The 22,051-nt window shown below is 40.5% G+C and overlaps 1 protein-coding gene across 4 annotated transcripts in view; it reads left to right on the forward strand.

Moving 5' to 3' along the window:
* The window catches only part of PTGES3L (prostaglandin E synthase 3 like), a 202,873-nt gene extending 182,774 nt beyond the window's left edge, over positions 1 to 20,099 (forward strand). For 2 of the 4 annotated variants that reach the window (XR_011025320.1, XR_011025321.1), the window contains 3 exons: positions 15,792 to 15,882; positions 18,142 to 18,166; positions 18,733 to 20,099. Coding sequence is in view for 2 of the 4 variants with exons in the window: in XM_068263589.1 (XP_068119690.1) it covers positions 18,142 to 18,153 (12 nt within the window). In the remaining 2 variants the exon portion in view is untranslated. The remainder of the gene's footprint in view (positions 1 to 15,791; positions 15,883 to 18,141; positions 18,167 to 18,732) is intronic. The other 2 variants (XM_068263589.1, XM_068263590.1) reach the window with 1 other exon arrangement.
* The last annotated feature ends 1,952 nt before the right edge of the window (positions 20,100 to 22,051 follow it).

Genomic DNA, 22,051 nt, shown 5'->3' on the forward strand with positions numbered 1-22,051 from the left:
CATGCAAAATTTATAGAGTACATGTGTATGTGAGCCCAAAATGGGGGGGGGGGGGGGGGGAGGAGGAGGAGGGGATCGGGGGGGGGGGCAGGCTGAAACTTCCTTGGTGGGCCCTTAGTGTCCCAGTCCGACCCTGACTGGGGGCACCTATACCTGGCTACCTATACAGGGGACACCTATACCTGGCTAACCTATACTGGGGAACCTATAGCTTGCTAACCTATACTGGGACACCTATATCTGGCAGCACCTATAGCTGTCTAACCTATACTGGAGCACCTATATCTGGCTAACCTATACTGGGGGAAACTATACCTGGCTAACTATACTGGGGGCACTTATACCTGGCTACCTATACTATGGGGCTAAATACCACAATACCACATTGCACATTACATTCTCGAGCCCATGGGGGGGGGGGGACGACGACAATATTGACATTTTTGCCCTGGGAGAAATTTAGCCTAGAATCTGCCCTGTTCACTACTATGCATTTAGCCCAATACTGGTGGACTCCAGAATTGCAGTACAGGCAGGGATATAGAGGGTGGTTGGAACCACATTGAGGATCAGAGGCATATCTGGAAGGGTGCACATGAGGGATCTGCCATAGGTGCCTCCTCGTCACTCACCTGGGAAGGCGCAACCCCAGTAAGCAAATTAATCACCCCTTCTGTCACCTTCCTAATTCCCATGGCTTACCGCCAGCACCATTGCTGCTACTCTGGCCAGCGCCTGGCCCCCACAGCAGGAAAGAGACTGTGTATGTCCTTGCCTGCTCGGCGCCTGACGTGTTCCATTCATCTCCAGCTGCCAGTGCAGACAACGTTGGCGGCACTCGCATTCCCTGATCCCCCTCCTGAATGGCCGCATGCGCATGATGCTTGCCACTAGGGCTGATGGGTGTGAAGAGGAGACTAGAGGAGGAGAGTGCAGGCAGCATGTCCCTGCCCTAGCAACCAGCACCCTGACCCAGCCTGCAACCAGCACTCTGCCTTAGCCTGCAACCAGCACCCTGCCACTACCTGCAACCAGCATCCTGCACCCTGCCCCAGCACCCTGACCAAGCCTGCACCCAGCACCCTGCCTGCACCCAGCACCCTGCTCCAGCCTGCACCCTGCAACCAGCACCCTGCCACCACATGCAACCAGCACCCTGCCTTAGCAACCTGCCCTAGTCTTGCAACCAACCAGCACCCTGCCACTACTGCTGCAACCAGCACACTGCCCCAGCCTGTAACCAGCTCCCTGCACCAGCCTGCACCCTGCCTCTGCCTGCACACAGCACCCTGCCTCTGCCTGCACCCAGCACCCAGCCCTAGACTGCAACCAGAATCCTGCACCCTTCCCCAGCACCCTGACCACGCCTGCACCTAGCACCCTGCCCCTGCGTGCAACCCAGCACCCTGCCTGCACCCAGCACCCTGCCCCATCCTGCACCCAGCACCCTGTCCCAGCCTGCAACCAGCACCCTGCCACTACCTGCAACCAGCCATCTGCCTTAGCAACCTGTCCTTGTCTTGCAACCAACCAGCACCCTGCCACTACCTGCAACCAGCACACTGCCCCAGCCTGTAACCAGCTCCCTGCACCAGCCTGCACCCTGCCTCTGCCTGCACACAGCACCCTGCCACTACCTGCAACCAGCATCCTGCACCCTGCCACAGCACCCTGCCCAAGCCTGCACCTAGAACCCGGCCTCAGCTTGCAACCAGCACCCTGCTATTTTTAAACGGGGTGGGGGTCACAATTACAGTGTTTGCCATAGGCGCTTTATTACCCGATACGCCTCTGCTCCCAGTCCCAGAGAGAGTGTTCACAGGGGTCCCAAAGCAGAGGTGTAGATACACCTCCTTCTCCTACTCGTCCCTATGCTGTAAAGCCTTGTGATACACATCCGAAGATTTGGAAGATTCCACTCAGGGCTCTCTGCCACTACTCTGTGGGCTGTATATCACTTGTAATGGAGCTGTGATAGCGGCTAATTTTTTTGTCCAGAAGCAGAGTCGGGATAAGGTCCTCCAGCACCCAAGGCAGAGACACCAAAGAGCACCCCCCATGCCTCCCACAATGATTGCTATTAGAGTAAGAGGCGCCCCAGGGCCCCCAACACCTTAATCTGTAGTTATCTGGCTTGCAGTCACTGCCATGTATCTCCTTTTCTTATTTCTCTTTGCTTCAAATACAATAGGGTAATTATAGCTGAGCGAGTTGTGCGCCCCTCCTACACTGCGCCCTGAGGCTGGAGCCTCTCTCGCCCCTGCCTTAGCCCGGCCCTGTCCAGAAGACTCCTCTCAGGGTTCTCTGCCTCTACTCTGAGGCCTATATCACTTGTAATGGAGCTGTGAAACCAGCTAGTACAAACAGTGGCCTCAATTCACAGAGCTTTATCAAACACTTTATCAAACGTTTGATAATTTTCCTCATGGGTAAAATCTAATTTTGAATTCACTAAGGTGTTATAGATTTATCGAATGTTTTATCGATGAAATGATCAATAAATCTATAACACCTTAGTGAATTCAAAATTAAATTTTACCCATGAGGAAAATTATCAAACGTTTGATAAAGTGTTTGGTAAAGCTCTGTGAATTGAGGCCAGTGTGTTGTGCTGTATGTCACATTGTTATAGTGCTCCAGGTCAAACCATCATCCCAATCAAGCCAGCACATTTAGTCAGTGCACATGAACAGAGCAATATAGTAACTGAAGGAGTCAATTTACGTCCTTAGAGATCAATACCTCAATACAAATGGCTGTTGGTTTAGTCAATAGTCAGCTGCTACCCAGTCTATCCAGGCTAATGCTACATCGGATGATACTCCATCCTTTAGCTGCTGACTAAACTGACAGACATTTGTATTTAGGTATTAACCTCTAAGGACCACGCTGATTTATTTACTCCTTCAGTGCTAAATATGCTGGCCTGATTGGAATGATGGTTTTACCTGGTGCATCTTAACTATGTGATGTACAGCACTACACTGTTTTTACTTGCCATTTGTCACAACTTTGAATTGTAACACTCTGCCTCTGAAGAAGCTCCTGTTTGTAAAGCCGTGAAATGTGCGTTAGGCCGTATCCATCAACATCACATGAATCATGAACTTTTATCATTGATTGTCATATCTACCTGTAATTGGAGATTGTAATTAACCACTTCACTACTGAGGGTTTTTTCCCTTTCTGTACCAGAGCAATTTTCACCTGTCAGCGCTCCTTCCATTCATTCGCCTATAACTTTATTACTACTTATCACAATGAAACAATTTATATCTTGTTTTTTTTTGCCACCATTTAGGCTTTTTTTGGGTTGTACATTTTGCCAAGAATTATTTTATTCTAAATGCATTTTAACAGGAAAATACAAAAATTGAAAAATCCTTATTTCTCAGTTTTCGTCCATTATAGGTTTAAAATAATACATGCTACCGTAATTAACAACCACACATTTTATTTGCCCATTTATCCTGGTTATTGCAACATTTAAAATATTTCCCTAGTACAATGTATGGTGCCAATATTTTATTTGCAAATAAAGGTGCATTTTTTTCAGTTTTGCGTCCATCACTAATTACAAGCCCATATTTTCAAAATTAACAGTAATATACCCTCTTGACATACATATTAAAAAAGTTCAGTCCCTAAGGTAACTATTTATCTCTTTTTTTAAATTGTCATTTTTTGTTATGCAAACATTTTATTTGAAAAAAGCAAAAGTAGTTGCTGGAACTCACTGGCCTTAATGTATAGGTGATACCTCACGCAGTGAGGGGGCGAGGATCTGACAAATATGCAGGTCAATACAAAAATGAGGGATCAGAACTTTCTTCAAAACACCATAAGCTTTATTCCAAATGTATACAAAACAACCTCACACTGTAAAACTCATTTGTCTCCATTAAAAACAGACATCACCCTCTAAGATGGGATTCATAGCACAGCTGGGCTCACACAAATCATGCAAACACTCATGCCATGCACACCAGGGATCCCAGAGCCACAACCACACACTGAAGATGACTAACTACCTATTCAATTTCAAGGCCTCAATGGCAAAGTCCCTCTATGGGTATTGGCCACATGAAGATTTGCATAGATTTGTATGTGAGATATGATATCACAACAAGCAAACTATGTTCAACAGTTCCAATGCAGGCTCCTGTTATTTCTTCCATGAATGTCTAAATCCATAAACAGTTGCAGAGAAGGTTATCTGCTTCACAGATGTATGGGTCCTGCAGCACTTTTGCGGTTTGCAGAAGCGTTTCTGCCTCAATGTAAAGTATAGGAAAAGCTCAAACCGCTCTGGAAAACGCTAGATCAGAGCGGTTTTCCAGGCGTTTTTGTTACAGAAGCTGTTCAGTAACACCTCTCTAAACATGCCTAGAATCGCTCTGAAATCTGCTCCAAAAACCTCTAGCGTTTTGAGCATCTGCTAGCGGTTTTGGTGTGCACTGGGCTTATGACTATGTGGTGAGAGACCGTGGGAGACCTTGGAACACAGCGCTGCACCAGTATACAGCTGCAGGATCTATAATTACATGTGCCAGTCGACTAAGTGGTGAGAGGCAGCTACATGTGACATATATATATATATATATATATATATATATATATATATATATATATATATATGCATATATGCATACACATACACACACACACTTATACATATATATATATATATATATATATATATATATATACATACATCTGTGAAGCAGATAACCTTCTCTGCAACTGTTTATGGATTTAGACATTCATGGAACTAATAACAGGAGCCTGCATTGGAACTGTTGAACATAGTTTGTTGCTGTGATATCAAATCTCACATACAAATCTATGCAATTAGCTTCATGTGGCCAATACCCACAGAGGGACTTTGCCATTGAGACCTTGAAATTGAATCGGTAGTTAGTCATCTTCAGTGTATGGTTGTGGTTCTGGGATCCCTGGTGTGCATGGCATGAGTGTTTGCATGATTTGTGTGAGCCCAGCTGTGCTATGAATCCCATCTTAGAGGGTGATGTCTGTTTTTAATGGAGACAAATGAGTTTTACAGTGTGAGGTTGTTTTGTATACATTTGGAATAAAGCTTATGGTGTTTTGAAGAAAGTTCTGATCCCTCATTTTTGTATTGACCTGTGCTGTGCTATGAATCCCATCTTAGAGGGTGATGTCTGTTTTTAATGGAGACAAATAGGTTTTACAGTGTGAGGTCGTTTTCTATACATTTTGAATAAAACTTATGGTGTTTCGAAGCAAGTTCTAAAACATTTTATTTGAGTAATTATGGGAGAGTGTGTGAGGTAAGGGTTTAATTTTAAATGCAAGTGTAGGTCTTTTATTAAGAAAAATGTATGTAGGTGTAATTTTTCTATGTGGCCACAAGATGTCCTACGCATTACTACCTGTTCCATACTATCAGTACGCAAACAGGAAGTAATGTGTGGACTTGTTACTCCCTTAATTACAATGACCGCAGGCATCTCATTGATGTTGGTGATCATCGACACGGGGACTTAGATCAATGAATGGGAACAGCATTCCCATTCATTGATCTCCCCTTCTACGGGCGGGGGCAAGAAAGTTTGTGGGAGCATGCGGTGGCTATCGCCCCAATAGACGATTATCTACGTCCCTGGGCAGGAACTGTAGTCCTGCAGGACTTAGATAATCCGTATAAAACCAAATAAATGGTTACAAGCTATGTTTTATGACTACATGATATTATGAGCCTTGAAACCCTCATTATATTATTTCATAATTCACACCAAAGCAATACGAGCAGACATATCTAGGAGACAAATCGTCTACCTAGTCATTTTGTTAAGTATATAGACTGGGGGGATAGGTCTCCAACCTAAATGAACATACTACTAAAAGAAAAAAGAACTGAGACCCCCACTGTTCTATAATAATTGGCTCAAGGCGATAGCCTAAATATAGATCAAGACACCTGAGTAAGTGACAAATCTTTATTCAAAACCAGCTCAAAAAATAAAAACAATTAAAAACAGGCAGCCAGACCTGGTATACAAGCCCCTAAATAACATGGGTACATAAACAAGTCAAGTGTATAATAAATGGATAGTTCTCCTGGTTATCTCTGTGATCAAGTATATAGCGATGTCCCAAAATATAAATAATCAGTAAAGTGCAGGAGACATCTGCTTCACAGACCAGTAACCCAGGAGAAATATATGACAATATATACAGATAAAAAATCTCCTATAAAGTTCCTTGCTCAATAAAAGGTGCATATGCTTATCAACCTGTGTTCAGCTGAAATAGTGAGATATCATGAAAAATGTCCCACAATATCTGTAGTGCAAATATACAAAGGATAAACCATATAAATGTAAACAATCAGATCATGTGCAATAAAAAAAGTTATTCCCCAGAAGGGAAGATCAGTAAAGTGGATAGTGCAAAATTGGATGAAACAAAAACAAACAGCAAGTGAAGGAAGATAGCAGCTATCAATTGGACAAAAAGGTAACCGACAGTGTAAAAGATGAGCAGAGAAACAGACAAGAGACTCACCAGATATAACAATGATAGGACCAGGAATGGCTGCACAGCGCTACCCACGCTGCCCCACTAGTTCCGCCGAAGCTGCCAAGGGACAATTTGAAAAGGAAGCTGGCGCAGTTTAAATACTTCCCTGGACGCGGCCGCGTCATCAGCTGACCCCACGCGCCGTCATTACGTCAGCGCATGCGGCCAGCCATGCGTCCAATGAGACGCATAGAAGCTAGGTGATACGCATAAAAAGCCATATGAACGCCATCTAGTGGACAGATAGTATAATGCATGATGATTTCAATGCAGAAAAGTAAAACACATAAGAGATGAAAATAGGCCGCCACCCAGTGGAAGAAATTATGATTACATACAATTAAAAGATGAAAAAAGATTTAACACAAACCCAAAGAGTCTCAAAAGTATATACAGGCATCTGAAGCATAAATAAATATTGAGGATACATATCATCATTCATAATTCATTATTATTATATCATGGGAATAGTTTTCCAAAAAATGTATATGCATATATATAAAATCCTCAAATAACACTCCATAGAAACAGCTGAAACACAAGAACAATTTCGGAAACAATCAATTAATATATGAAAGAATCCTCGCACAAGGGCAGAGTTGCTCTATCCCAGATGGCCACATGATCCAAATCCTATGTTAAAATCTCCAAGGCATACTCAAAATACATCCTGGAATCTAGATGAAAAATCAAAATAAAACATATAAGTAAACATCATAACAGATGAAAACAGAGACTCAAATTCCCCACACAAAGTTCAACCTCTACAAAAAGAGGAAAGTAACTCTCAAGAGAAGACAACAAGACCAGTCCTCTTACCTAGGACCGTGGAGTCACAGATAGAGATCTCCATCCACTCACAAAATGAAGATCATAGATCACATGTTTCAGTAATTGAATAAGGCCCACCTCCAAAAATCTAGCCGAATACACCAATACGTGGACATTCAAGACAAAGACAAGTCTGACCTCCTCACCTTAAGGTCATAGAAGATATAAAACTTTAAGAGATCTAATAGTGAACAGTCCAGATGTAAGAGCCCCATACAGGTAGTGGATACAAATTATTGTGGAAGGTAACAGCCTAGATTAAAGTCCTCATTTAAGCCCATTGGAGCCCGCGTACCTAACTTATGTATCCATCGTAATTCCCACTGTAGCATTTTGGTAATATGATTTCCTCCTCTATTATTTGGTTGCAGTCTTTGTAAGCCGTAAACCTTCCATCTTTCTATTTTGCTCAAAGAGCATGTCAACGAATGTGCTGCCACAGTAGTCAGAACTTTGTCATCTTGATAGTCTCTTAAAGCCAATTTCAAATTAGAACGGTGTTGTTGGATTCTGAATTTAAGAGGGTTCTTGGTCTGACCAACATATCTCTTCGAACACCCACATTCTAAAAGGTATACTACCCATGGTGTCTGACAGTTGATGAAATCATAAAGCATGATATGAGAATTGTCTACATAATTAACAATATTCTTCGTAGCTGGCATCAATGAGCAGATGGAACAATTTCCACATGGATAACTCCCTTTAATACTCAGAGGTCTTTGTGGATATGTATAGTGACTATGACAAAGCTTATCTCTTAGAGTAGGAGCTCTCCTGGCTGTTATAGACGGTTTTGGAGTAATGTAATTACTCACTATAGGATCACTTAGTAGAACCTTCCAATGGGTCTTCAGTACATCATAGATTCTATTCCAACCCTCATTATAGGTCGTAATCAGTCGGACTATATTATTAGCTTGTATATTCTTTTTTCTAGTCTGAAGCAATTGCCCTCTTGGAGTAAATCTGGCTCTTCGCCACGCTTTTCGAATATATTTATTGGGGTAGCCCCTGTTCCTGAATCTTTCTGCCAACTTTTCTGCTTCACGTTCAAATTCTTCGTCATTAGTACAGTTCCTCCTAATTCTCAAAAATTGTCCAGTGGGAATTCCACGTTTTGTAGCCATAGTATGAAAGGAGGAATAGTGCAAAAGACTATTTACTGCTGTAGTTTTCCGATACAATGTGGTATTCAGTTGTCCCTCAGGCCCTTTCAAGATCTTGATGTCAAGGAAGGATACTTCATCCTGAGAGACATCAAAGGTGAGAAAGATGTTGAAATCATTGTCATTAAGAGTTGTCATAAACTCTTCCAATAACTCTCTGCTATCTTGCCATAAAATGAAGACGTCATCGATGAAACGATGCCACCCCGCAATGGCGGGATGGAAACGTTCCAGCGACGACATCCACATATGTTCTCTTTCCCACCACCCCAGGAAGAGGTTGGCCACAGAGGGCGCACATTTTGCCCCCATGGCCACACCCCTTACCTGGAGGTAGTAAGCACCATTAAAAAGAAAATAATTGTGTGTCAGCACAAATTCCAATAATTCCAATAACCACAAATTTCTATGTCGGTTCTCATTGGATTCCATATTTAAAAAGTACCTGACTGCCTGTAGACCATGTTGATGTGGGATGTTGGAGTACAAACTCTCAACATCACACGTTACCAAAAGATCCCTATTGTATATCACTGAGTTTGTTGATAATATCAGCTGAGTCACGTATGTAAGATTCAAGAGACAACACATGAGGCTGTAGAAAAAAATCTATATAGGAGCAACATTTTTCATTTAAGCCCCCCATACCCGCAATTATGGGTCTCCCTGGAGGACTCTGCTGATTTTTATGTATTTTGGGTAGAATGTAATAGGTTGGTGTTACTGGTTTCTCGACCCACAGATAATCAAATTCTTTTTTAGTTATAATCTTCTCTTCAAATCCCAATTGGAGCAGGACTTTAAGTTCTTTCTGGAATGCCTCAGTTGGTTTACCAGAGAGCTTTCTATAAAATGTAGTGTCTTTCAATTGTCTATATGCCTCTTTTTCATAAAGATCTCTAGGCCAAACAACAATATTGCCCCCTTTGTCTGCCTCTCTAATAATGATGTCTGATCTGTTGCTTAATTCTTTAAGTGCTCTCCTTTCTTCCATAGTTAGATTATCCCTCATTCTACCATCACAAGAGATTTGCTGTAAATCCCTGGACGCCAAATCAAAAAATACCTGAACTTGGGGGCAAGAGTTGAACGCAGGCAAAAACTTAGAGGCAGGCCTGAAATGGGTATGTTTACTTACCCCTACTGTTTCTGTTTGTTCATCCAATAGAGACATTAAATCCAAAAATATACTTTTATCCTGTTCATCCAGAATCATTTCTTCCAATGAAGGCATCTGAGGCTCCTGATTATGATATAATCTCTTGAGAACTAATTTCCTACAGAAAAAATAAAGATCTTTCAGCATGTCAAATGGATCATATTTATTCAATGGTGAATAGGTCAGGACCTTTTTAAGGAGCGTACATTCAATATCTGTTAGTGGAATGGCTGACAAATTAATTACATTCAATGTTTCCACATCAATCTTTAAATCACCTGTTTCTCCATCTCCTTTGTGTTTCTTTCCCACCTGGCGGGGATCCAACCTTGTTTCATCTAATCTTCCCAGGTGATGAAGTGCACTGCCCTCAACATCCGATTCTGTCCATTCGCTAGAATCTGAGATATCTTCCCTAGGGGCTGGCTCTCCACGTCTCTCCTGAGGTACTGATGGAGTAGGTGTTGGTCGTTTAGGCTTACGTGATTTATTTGGTTTCCTGGGGAAATTTTTGCCCCGCATGTTGTTCCTATGTTTCCAAAAGTATGCCTTAGAGTTTGCATAATCATGCCTATCTCTCTGAAACTTCTTCTTTTTATTTTCAATCACATCAAGCTCTAGTTTTTTGATATCATTCTTAAGTTGCTCCAGAAATGGCTCAACTAAAGTCTTTTGATCATATTTAGTGAGTTGTTTTAAAAGATCCATATTCTTGTTCTTCAAACTTAGAAGCAATTCTTTATCTAGATTAATTAACATCTGTACAATTATGCTGGCACATTTATTAAGGCCACACTCCCAAATTTTCTTATTCCTGTCTTCTAATTGCCATGAAGGGAAAATTTGGACCCTCAGGCCCCTGGGATAAAAGCCCTCCCCATCATAGTGCTGTAAACTCTTAATGTTCCACCAAACCTTGACATAATGAATATGGTTATCTTTATTTGTTCCACATAAAGCCCTAAAATCTTCTGGTAAAGAGCTTTCTATGGCCAGCTGTTCACTCTGGAATACTTCATTAAGTTTTTCACTGCAATCGCGCTCAAAAGCATCGATAAAGCTGTATGCCATAATCAACCAGATAAAAAAGCTGCTCTGAAAAGAGACGAAAGACAGCCTCAAGTTAGACATAATTCACACCAAAGCAATACGAGCAGACATATCTAGGAGACAAATCGTCTACATAGTCACTTTGTTAAGTATATAGACTGGGGGGATAGGTCTCCGACCTAAATGAACATACTACTAAAAGAAAAAAGAACTGAGACCCCCACTGTTCTATAATAATTGGCTCAAGGCGATAGCCTAAATATAGATCAAGACACCTGAGTAAGTGACAAATCTTTATTCAAAACCAGCTCAAAAAATAAAAACAATTAAAAACAGGCAGCCAGACCTGGTATACAAGCCCCTAAATAACATGGGTACATAAACAAGTCAAGTGTATAATAAATGGATAGTTCTCCTGGTTCTCTCTGTGATCAAGTATATAGCGATGTCCCAAAATATAAATAATCAGTAAAGTGCTAGAGACATCTGCTTCACAGACCAGTAACCCAGGAGAAATATATGACAATATATACAGATAAAAAATCTCCTATAAAGTTCCTTGCTCAATAAAAGGTGCAAATGCTTATCAACCTGTGTTCAGCTGAAATAGTGAGATATCATGAAAAATGTCCCACAATATCTGTAGTGCAAATATACAAAGGATAAACCATATAAATGTAAACAATCAGATCATGTGCAATAAAAAAAGTTATTCCCCAGAAGGGAAGATCAGTAAAGTGGATAGTGCAAAATTGGATGAAACAAAAACAAACAGCAAGTGAAGGAAGATAGCAGCTATCAATTGGACAAAAAGGTAACCGACAGTGTAAAAGATGAGCAGAGAAACAGACACGAGACTCACCAGATATAACAATGATAGGACCAGGAATGGCTGCACAGCGCTACCCACGCTGCCCCACTAGTTCCGCCGAAGCTGCCAAGGGACAATTTGAAAAGGAAGCTGGCGCAGTTTAAATACTTCCCTGGACGCGGCCGCGTCATCAGCTGACCCCACGCGCCGTCATTACGTCAGCGCATGCGGCCAGCCGCTGACGTAATGACGGCGCGTGGGGTCAGCTGATGATTATTATACACTTGACTTGTTTATGTACCCATGTTATTTAGGGGCTTGTATACCAGGTCTGGCTGCCTGTTTTTAATTGTTTTTATTTTTTGAGCTGGTTTTGAATAAAGATTTGTCACTTACTCAGGTGTCTTGATCTATATTTAGGCTATCGCCTTGAGCCAATTATTATAAAACAGTGGGGGTCTCAGTTCTTTTTTCTTTTAGTAGTATGTTCATTTAGGTCGGAGACCTATCCCCCCAGTCTATATACTTAACAAAGTGACTATGTAGACGATTTGTCTCCTAGATATGTCTGCTCGTATTGCTTTGGTGTGAATTATGTCTAACTTGAGGCTGTCTTTCGTCTCTTTTCAGAGCAGCTTTTTTATCTGGTTGATTATGGCATACAGCTTTATCGATGCTTTTGAGCGCGATTGGAGTGAAAAACGTAATGAAGTATTCCAGAGTGAACAGCTGGCCATAGAAAGCTCTTTACCAGAAGATTTTAGGGCTTTATGTGGAACAATCAAAGATAACCATATCCATTATGTCAAGGTTTGGTGGAACATCAAGAGTTTACAGCACTATGATGGGGAGGGCTTTTATCCCAGGGGCCTGAGGGTCCAAATTTTCCCTTCATGGCAATTAGAAGACAGGAATAAGAAAATTTGGGAGTGTGGCCTTAATAAATGTGCCAGCATAATTGTACAGATGTTAATTAATCTAGATAAAGAATTGCTTCTAAGTTTGAAGAACAAGAATATGGATCTTTTAAAACAACTCACTAAATATGATCAAAAGACTTTAGTTGAGCCATTTCTGGAGCAACTTAAGAATGATATCAAAAAACTAGAGCTTGATGTGATTGAAAATAAAAAGAAGAAGTTTCAGAGAGATAGGCATGATTATGCAAACTCTAAGGCATACTTTTGGAAACATAAGAACAACATGCGGGGCAAAAATTTCCCCAGGAAACCAAATAAATCACGTAAGCCTAAACGACCAACACCTACTCCATCAGTACCTCAGGAGAGACGTGGAGAGCCAGCCCCTAGGGAAGATATCTCAGATTCTAGCGAATGGACAGAATCGGATGTTGAGGGCAGTGCACTTCATCACCTGGGAAGATTAGATGAAACAAGGTTGGATCCCCGCCAGGTGGGAAAGAAACACAAAGGAGATGGAGAAACAGGTGATTTAAAGATTGATGTGGAAACATTGAATGTAATTAATTTGTCAGCCATTCCACTAACAGATATTGAATGTATGCTCCTTAAAAAGGTCCTGACCTATTCACCATTGAATAAATATGATCCATTTGACATGCTGAAAGATCTTTATTTTTTCTGTAGGAAATTAGTTTTCAAGAGATTATATCATAATCAGGAGCCTCAGATGCCTTCATTGGAAGAAATGATTCTGGATGAACAGGATAAAAGTATATTTTTGGATTTAATGTCTCTATTGGATGAACAAACAGAAACAGTAGGGGTAAGTAAACATACCCATTTCAGGCCTGCCTCTAAGTTTTTGCCTGCGTTCAACTCTTGCCCCCAAGTTCAGGTATTTTTTGATTTGGCGTCCAGGGATTTACAGCAAATCTCTTGTGATGGTAGAATGAGGGATAATCTAACTATGGAAGAAAGGAGAGCACTTAAAGAATTAAGCAACAGATCAGACATCATTATTAGAGAGGCAGACAAAGGGGGCAATATTGTTGTTTGGCCTAGAGATCTTTATGAAAAAGAGGCATATAGACAATTGAAAGACACTACATTTTATAGAAAGCTCTCTGGTAAACCAACTGAGGCATTCCAGAAAGAACTTAAAGTCCTGCTCCAATTGGGATTTGAAGAGAAGATTATAACTAAAAAAGAATTTGATTATCTGTGGGTCGAGAAACCAGTAACACCAACCTATTACATTCTACCCAAAATACATAAAAATCAGCAGAGTCCTCCAGGGAGACCCATAATTGCGGGTATGGGGGGCTTAAATGAAAAATGTTGCTCCTATATAGATTTTTTTCTACAGCCTCATGTGTTGTCTCTTGAATCTTACATACGTGACTCAGCTGATATTATCAACAAACTCAGTGATATACAATAGGGATCTTTTGGTAACGTGTGATGTTGAGAGTTTGTACTCCAACATCCCACATCAACATGGTCTACAGGCAGTCAGGTACTTTTTAAATATGGAATCCAATGAGAACCGACATAGAAATTTGTGGTTATTGGAATTATTGGAATTTGTGCTGACACACAATTATTTTCTTTTTAATGGTGCTTACTACCTCCAGGTAAGGGGTGTGGCCATGGGGGCAAAATGTGCGCCCTCTGTGGCCAACCTCTTCCTGGGGTGGTGGGAAAGAGAACATATGTGGATGTCGTCGCTGGAACGTTTCCATCCCGCCATTGCGGGGTGGCATCGTTTCATCGATGACGTCTTCATTTTATGGCAAGATAGCAGAGAGTTATTGGAAGAGTTTATGACAACTCTTAATGACAATGATTTCAACATCTTTCTCACCTTTGATGTCTCTCAGGATGAAGTATCCTTCCTTGACATCAAGATCTTGAAAGGGCCTGAGGGACAACTGAATACCACATTGTATCGGAAAACTACAGCAGTAAATAGTCTTTTGCACTATTCCTCCTTTCATACTATGGCTACAAAACGTGGAATTCCCACTGGACAATTTTTGAGAATTAGGAGGAACTGTACTAATGACGAAGAATTTGAACGTGAAGCAGAAAAGTTAGCAGAAAGATTCAGGAACAGGGGCTACCCCAATAAATATATTCGAAAAGCGTGGCGAAGAGCCAGATTTACTCCAAGAGGGCAATTGCTTCAGACTAGAAAAAAGAATATACAAGCTAATAATATAGTCCGACTGATTACGACCTATAATGAGGGTTGGAATAGAATCTATGATGTACTGAAGACCCATTGGAAGGTTCTACTAAGTGATCCTATAGTGAGTAATTACATTACTCCAAAACCGTCTATAACAGCCAGGAGAGCTCCTACTCTAAGAGATAAGCTTTGTCATAGTCACTATACATATCCACAAAGACCTCTGAGTATTAAAGGGAGTTATCCATGTGGAAATTGTTCCATCTGCTCATTGATGCCAGCTACGAAGAATATTGTTAATTATGTAGACAATTCTCATATCATGCTTTATGATTTCATCAACTGTCAGACACCATGGGTAGTATACCTTTTAGAATGTGGGTGTTCGAAGAGATATGTTGGTCAGACCAAGAACCCTCTTAAATTCAGAATCCAACAACACCGTTCTAATTTGAAATTGGCTTTAAGAGACTATCAAGATGACAAAGTTCTGACTACTGTGGCAGCACATTCGTTGACATGCTCTTTGAGCAAAATATAAAGATGGAAAGTTTACGGCTTACAAAGACTGCAACCAAATAATAGAGGAGGAAATCATATTACCAAAATGCTACAGTGGGAATTACGATGGATACATAAGTTAGGTACGCGGGCTCCAATGGGCTTAAATGAGGACTTTAATCTAGGCTGTTACCTTCCACAATAATTTGTATCCACTACCTGTGTGGGGCTCTTACATCTGGACTGTTCACTATTAGATCTCTTAAAGTTTTATATCTTCTATGACCTTAAGGTGAGGAGGTCAGACTTGTCTTTGTCTTGAATGTCCACGTATTGGTGTATTCGGCTAGATTTTTGGAGGTGGGCCTTATTCAATTACTGACACATGTGATTTATGATCTTCATTTTGTGAGTGGATGGAGATCTCTATCTGTGACTCCACGGTCCTAGGTAAGAGGACTGGTCTTGTTGTCTTCTCTTGAGAGTTACTTTCCTCTTTTTGTAGAGGTTGAACTTTGTGTGGGGAATTTGAGTCCCTGTTTTCATCTGTTATGATGTTTACTTATATGTTTTATTTTTATTTTTCATCTAGATTCCAGGATGTATTTTGAGTATGCCTTGGAGATTTTAACATAGGATTTGGATCATGTTGGCCATCTGGGATAGAGCAACTCTGCCCTTGTGTGAGGATTCTTTCATATATTAATTGATTGTTTCCGAAATTGTTCTTGTGTTTCAGCTGTTTCTATGGAGTGTTATTTGAGGATTTTATATATATGCATATACATTTTTTGGAAAACTATTCCCATGATATAATAATAATGAATTATGAATGATGATATGTATCCTCAATATTTATTTATGCTTCAGATGCCTGTATATACTTTTGAGACTCTTTGGGTTTGTGTTAAATCTTTTTTCATCTTTTAATTGTATGTAATCATAATTTCTTCCACTGGGTGGCGGCCTATTTTCATCTCTTATGTGTTTTACTTTTCTGCATTGAAATCGTCATGCATTATACTATCTGTCCACTAGATGGCGTTCATATGGCTTTTTATGCGTATCACCTAGCTTCTATGCGTCTCATTGGACGCATGGCTGGCCGCATGCGCTGACGTAATGACGGCGCGTGGGGTCAGCTGATGACGCGGCCGCGTCCAGGGAAGTATTTAAACTGCGCCAGCTTCCTTTTCAAATTGTCCCTTGGCAGCTTCGGCGGAACTAGTGGGGCAGCGTGGGTAGCGCTGTGCAGCCATTCCTGGTCCTATCATTGTTATATCTGGTGAGTCTCTTGTCTGTTTCTCTGCTCATCTTTTACACTGTCGGTTACCTTTTTGTCCAATTGATAGCTGCTATCTTCCTTCACTTGCTGTTTGTTTTTGTTTCATCCAATTTTGCACTATCCACTTTACTGATCTTCCCTTCTGGGGAATAACTTTTTTTATTGCACATGATCTGATTGTTTACATTTATATGGTTTATCCTTTGTATATTTGCACTACAGATATTGTGGGACATTTTTCATGATATCTCACTATTTCAGCTGAACACAGGTTGATAAGCATTTGCACCTTTTATTGAGCAAGGAACTTTATAGGAGATTTTTTATCTGTATATATTGTCATATATTTCTCCTGGGTTACTGGTCTGTGAAGCAGATGTCTCCTGCACTTTACTGATTATTTATATTTTGGGACATCGCTATATACTTGATCACAGAGATAACCAGGAGAACTATCCATTTATTATACACTTGACTTGTTTATGTACCCATGTTTTTTAGGGGCTTGTATACCAGGTCTGGCTGCCTGTTTTTAATTGTTTTTATTTTTTGAGCTGGTTTTGAATAAAGATTTGTCACTTACTCAGGTGTCTTGATCTATATTTAGGCTATCGCCTTGAGCCAATTATTATAGAACAGTGGGGGTCTCAGTTCTTTTTTCTTTTAGTATTATATTATTTCATGTTATCCTATTTTTGCTGTATATCCAGAGGGGTGCAAACTGTACGATTGTTCATATATGATACATCTATCCCTCCTGAGTTTAAATGGCATACAGGGTAGTTCTTACACTATACTGTATTTTAAGCTATGCAGTCTGTTGAGCCTTTTGTGATGATCATTCTTCAACATTTAAGCATCTATTTTATTTTAATATAATTTGTCTAAAGGTTTAATATAATTTGTCTAAACAAACCACACTAAGCATTGCTTTTTAGTCAGAGGGCTTTTTGGTCTCTTTTAGTCCCCTATACTTTTCTTGTGGTTTTGGGTTACCCCGACCTGCTTTGTTACTGTGTTGTACTGCTCCAAACCCTATCCCATAGAGCCATAACAATCCCTGCCATGCACTGAGGAGGATCAAAAGTCTGAAACAGGCTGTCTGCATGTGAGGTTGGTATGGTTCTGCAAACACCAGCAGTTCTGGATGCTAGCCTAGCTTTAGGGCCCTTTTTTTCACACTTAATCAGTTGCTCTCAGTTAAAACGGAAAGGAAACTGATTTTCAAAGTAATGCCCATGTTTTCCTATGGCACCTTTCACACTTAACACATTTTAACTGAAATCTTCTTCCCAGTGCACTGCTATGGAAAAAATGCGTACCAACGCATACTAAAGCACACTAACGCATGCCAACTGATTAAGTGTAAAAGGGGCCTTAGGGGAATAAAGAGATAATTTGCATATTCAGTAGCTGTGCACAGATGTTCACTTAAAGCTGAATTATTGAAAATTCCCTCTGTTCCTTCTAAGAAGGCAAACCACACTAAGCATTACTTTTTAGTAGGAGGGCTTTTCATTTTTTTTCTTTTTTTAGTCCCCTGTATTTTCTTTGTGGTTTGGGGTCACCCTGAACTGCATGGTTACTGTGTTGTCTAAACATGTATCATCTACTAAGCTTTTGGATTGATACTGATTGTTTATTCTTATTTTATCAGGATGACATTTGACATGTGTGCATAGGTAAGTTTAATATTCTAATATTATGTTTGCAATCTAATAGGTGCGGTGGCTTGCTGTAAATGATCATACTCCCAGCTGGAATTACCAGAAACAAGGCAAATGGCCAATTTATCTCACCAGCAATTAATAAAACTCAAGTTTTATTCAATCTCAGGCCTACTATCTTTTGTGGGGTTTTTTTTGTTGCTAGCTAGACAGTCTAATGTATTCTATGTGAATTTTATTTTTAGTGCCTTTAAGGGACCCTGAGCAGAACCTAAAAATGGAATACTGCACTTACCTGGGGCTTCCACCAAACCCCCCATAGCCTGCGACTTCCAGCGTGTCCTCTGGTTCCCCTCCATCCTCCTGCTGGTGGCTCTGTTAGGTGCCCAACTTCGGTGGGAGTCGTGCGCAACTGCGCATGTGTGGCCCGTCCTACATGAAAAGCCTTTGTTTTGGTTATTAGGCAGTCCCCATAATTGTAACTGCCTAATATATGTTCAATTCTAAAGTATTGACTTCATAGTTATCCTACCTTTGTTATAACTATTAAAGTAACAGATTCAATTTGTTTTTTTTTTCAGGACACTTAACTAATGTGAAAAGAATGAAGAAGATGCTGTTCATTTTCCATGGTGTTTGTTTGTTTTAATTTTTGTATCCCTTTATGTATGCAATACAGTTTTACATTTATCTGTGTCTCCATTTACACTTTACATCTCTCTATGTAGACAGTTATTCTTGTATGTACTTGTTAGGTATGTGGTCAGTAATTTGTTCCTCTATGCATTGCTCAATGATGTGCAGCACTTTGTAAACAAAAAATGATATTAATGAAAAAGAAATCCTCATCTAGATAGCTTCAGGGCAGTTTGTAGGCTAAATTGCACCCAATGCGAGGGTGTAAAAATCGCCCCCCCCCCTGTAGAGCCAGGTATAGGTGCCTGCAGTATAGGTTAGCCAGGTCTATTTGCCCCCAGTATAGTTTGCCAGCTATAGGTGTCCCCTGGTATAGGTAGCCAGACATAGTTGCCCCCAGTATAGGTTAGATAAGTAGGTGCCCCCAGTATAGGTTAGCTAGGTAGGTGCCTCCAGTATAGGGTAGCCCGTATAGTTGCCACCAGTATAGGTGAGATAGGTAGGTGCCTCCAGTATAGGGTAGCCTGTATAGTTGCCACCAGTATAGGTGAGATAGGTAAGCGCCTCCAATATAGGTAGTCACTATAGTCGCCCCTAGTATAGGTTAGATAGGTAGGTGCCCTGAGTATAGGTTAGATAGGTAGGTCCCAGAGTATAGGCTAGATAGGTAGGTGCCTCCAGTATAGGTTAGATAGGTTGGTGCCCTGAGTATAGGTTAGATAGGTAGGTTCCTCCAGTATAGGTTAAATAGGTAGGTTCCCCCAGTATAGGTTAAATAGGTAGGTGCCCCGAGTATAGGTTAGATGGATGCCCCGAGTATAGGTTAGATAGGTAGGTTCCCCAGTATAGGTTAATTAGGTAGGTGCCTCCAGTATAGGTTAGATAGGTAGTTTCGCCAGTATACGTTAGATAGGTAGGTGCCTCCAGTATAGGTCAGATAGGTAGGTGCCTAAAGTATAGGTTAGCTAGGTAGGTGCCCTGAGTATAGGTTAGATAGGTAGGTGCTCCGAGTATAGGTTAGATAGGTAGGTGCCCCAGGTATAGGTTAGATAGGTAGGTGCCCCACATATAAGTTAGATAGGTAGGTGGCCCCAGTATAGGTTAGATAGGTAAGCAAATAAAAAAAAATACACGACACTGTCATATACTGGGCATGGTTACGTGCGAGTGCAGACTGGATACTTTGCGGAGTGCTGATCCGGAGCTGTGCACGGGGGAGAGCGCGGTTAAAACTCTATACTGTCCAGATAAGCCCGATACTTGTGAGTGTTTTATTTAATTTTAACACTTTTATTAAAATGTTATTACAGTAGGAGGAGTGTTATTTTCATTTGAGGCATTGGAGGGAGTGATTGTATAGCCGAGAGGGGGGCTTAACCCTTTCGCAGCGAGACTGACTCTAATAATAAGGGTCAGAGGATTCGGTGAGTTTATTTCTCTAATGGCTAAGTGAAGTGCATATGATTGGTCTGCGGTGGATACTATTCTGATCTGTCTGATTGCGTCTGGACTTTTAGCAGATGGTTTATTGTCATTTTGAACTACAATTTGGCAGCACTGTTGGCTTTTTAGATTGGATAGGTAGGTGCCCCGAATATAGGTTAGATAGGTAGAAGCCTACAGTATAGGTTAGATTGGTGGGTGCCCCATGTATAGGTTAGATAGGTAGGTTCCCCAAGTATAGGTTAGATAGGTGCCCTGAGTATAGGTTAGATAGGTAGATGCCCCGAGTATAGGCACAGCGGCGGGGGGAGCGGGCATAGTGTATTTACAACTCACCTTCCGCCGCCGATCCCCCCGCAGCCTCTATCACCTTCCTGTCTCAACTTCTGTCTCATTGGTAACAGCGCCCCCTGTGATGACATGCGGTCACGTCATCACAGGGAGGCGCAGTTACCAGCGCAGTGGATGCCTGGGAGAGGAAGCAGATAGAGACTGCGGGGGATCGGCAGCGGAAGGTGAGTTGTAAATACCCTATGCCCACTCCCCCTGCTGCTATGAGAGAGAGAGAGAGAGAGAGAGAGAGAGAGAGAGAGAGAGAGAGAGAGAGAGAGAGAGAGAGATATACACACAGATATAGATATACACATAGATATAGATATAGATATACACACACACACACATTATAGAGATAGATATAGATATAGATATAGATATACACACACACACATTATAGAGATAGATATAGATATAGAGATAGATATACACACACACACATTATAGAGATAGATATAGATATAGAGATAGATATACACACACACACATTATAGAGATAGATATAGATATAGAGATAGATATATACACACACACACACATTATAGAGATAGATATAGATATAGAGATAGATATACACACACACACACATTATAGAGATAGATATAGATATAGAGATAGATATACACACACACACATTATAGAGATAGATATAGATATAGAGATAGATATACACACACACACATTATAGAGATAGATATAGATATAGAGATAGATATATACACACACACACACATTATAGAGATAGATATAGATATAGAGATAGATATACACACACACACATTATAGAGATAGATATAGATATAGAGATAGATATACACACACACACATTATAGAGATAGATATAGATATAGAGATAGATATACACACACACACACACATTATAGAGATAGATATAGAGATAGATATACACACACACACACACACATTATAGATATAGATATAGAGATAGATATACACACACACACACACATTATAGAGATAGATATAGATATAGAGATAGATATACACACACACACATTATAGAGATAGATATAGAGATAGATATACACACACACACACACACACACACATTATAGAGATAGAGATAGAGATAGATATACACACACACACACACATTATAGAGCTAGAGATAGAGATAGATATACACACACACAGATTATAGAGATAGAGATAGAGATAGATATACACACACACACATTATAGAGATAGATATAGATATAGAGATAGATATACACACACACACATTATAGAGATAGATATAGATATAGAGATAGATATACACACACACACACACATTATAGAGATAGATATAGAGATAGATATACACACACACACACACACATTATAGATATAGATATAGAGATAGATATACACACACACACACACATTATAGAGATAGATATAGATATAGAGATAGATATACACACACACACATTATAGAGATAGATATAGAGATAGATATACACACACACACACATTATAGAGATA

This window comes from Hyperolius riggenbachi, chromosome 12, assembly GCF_040937935.1.
Source record: "Hyperolius riggenbachi isolate aHypRig1 chromosome 12, aHypRig1.pri, whole genome shotgun sequence".
Taxonomy (NCBI): domain Eukaryota; kingdom Metazoa; phylum Chordata; class Amphibia; order Anura; family Hyperoliidae; genus Hyperolius; species Hyperolius riggenbachi.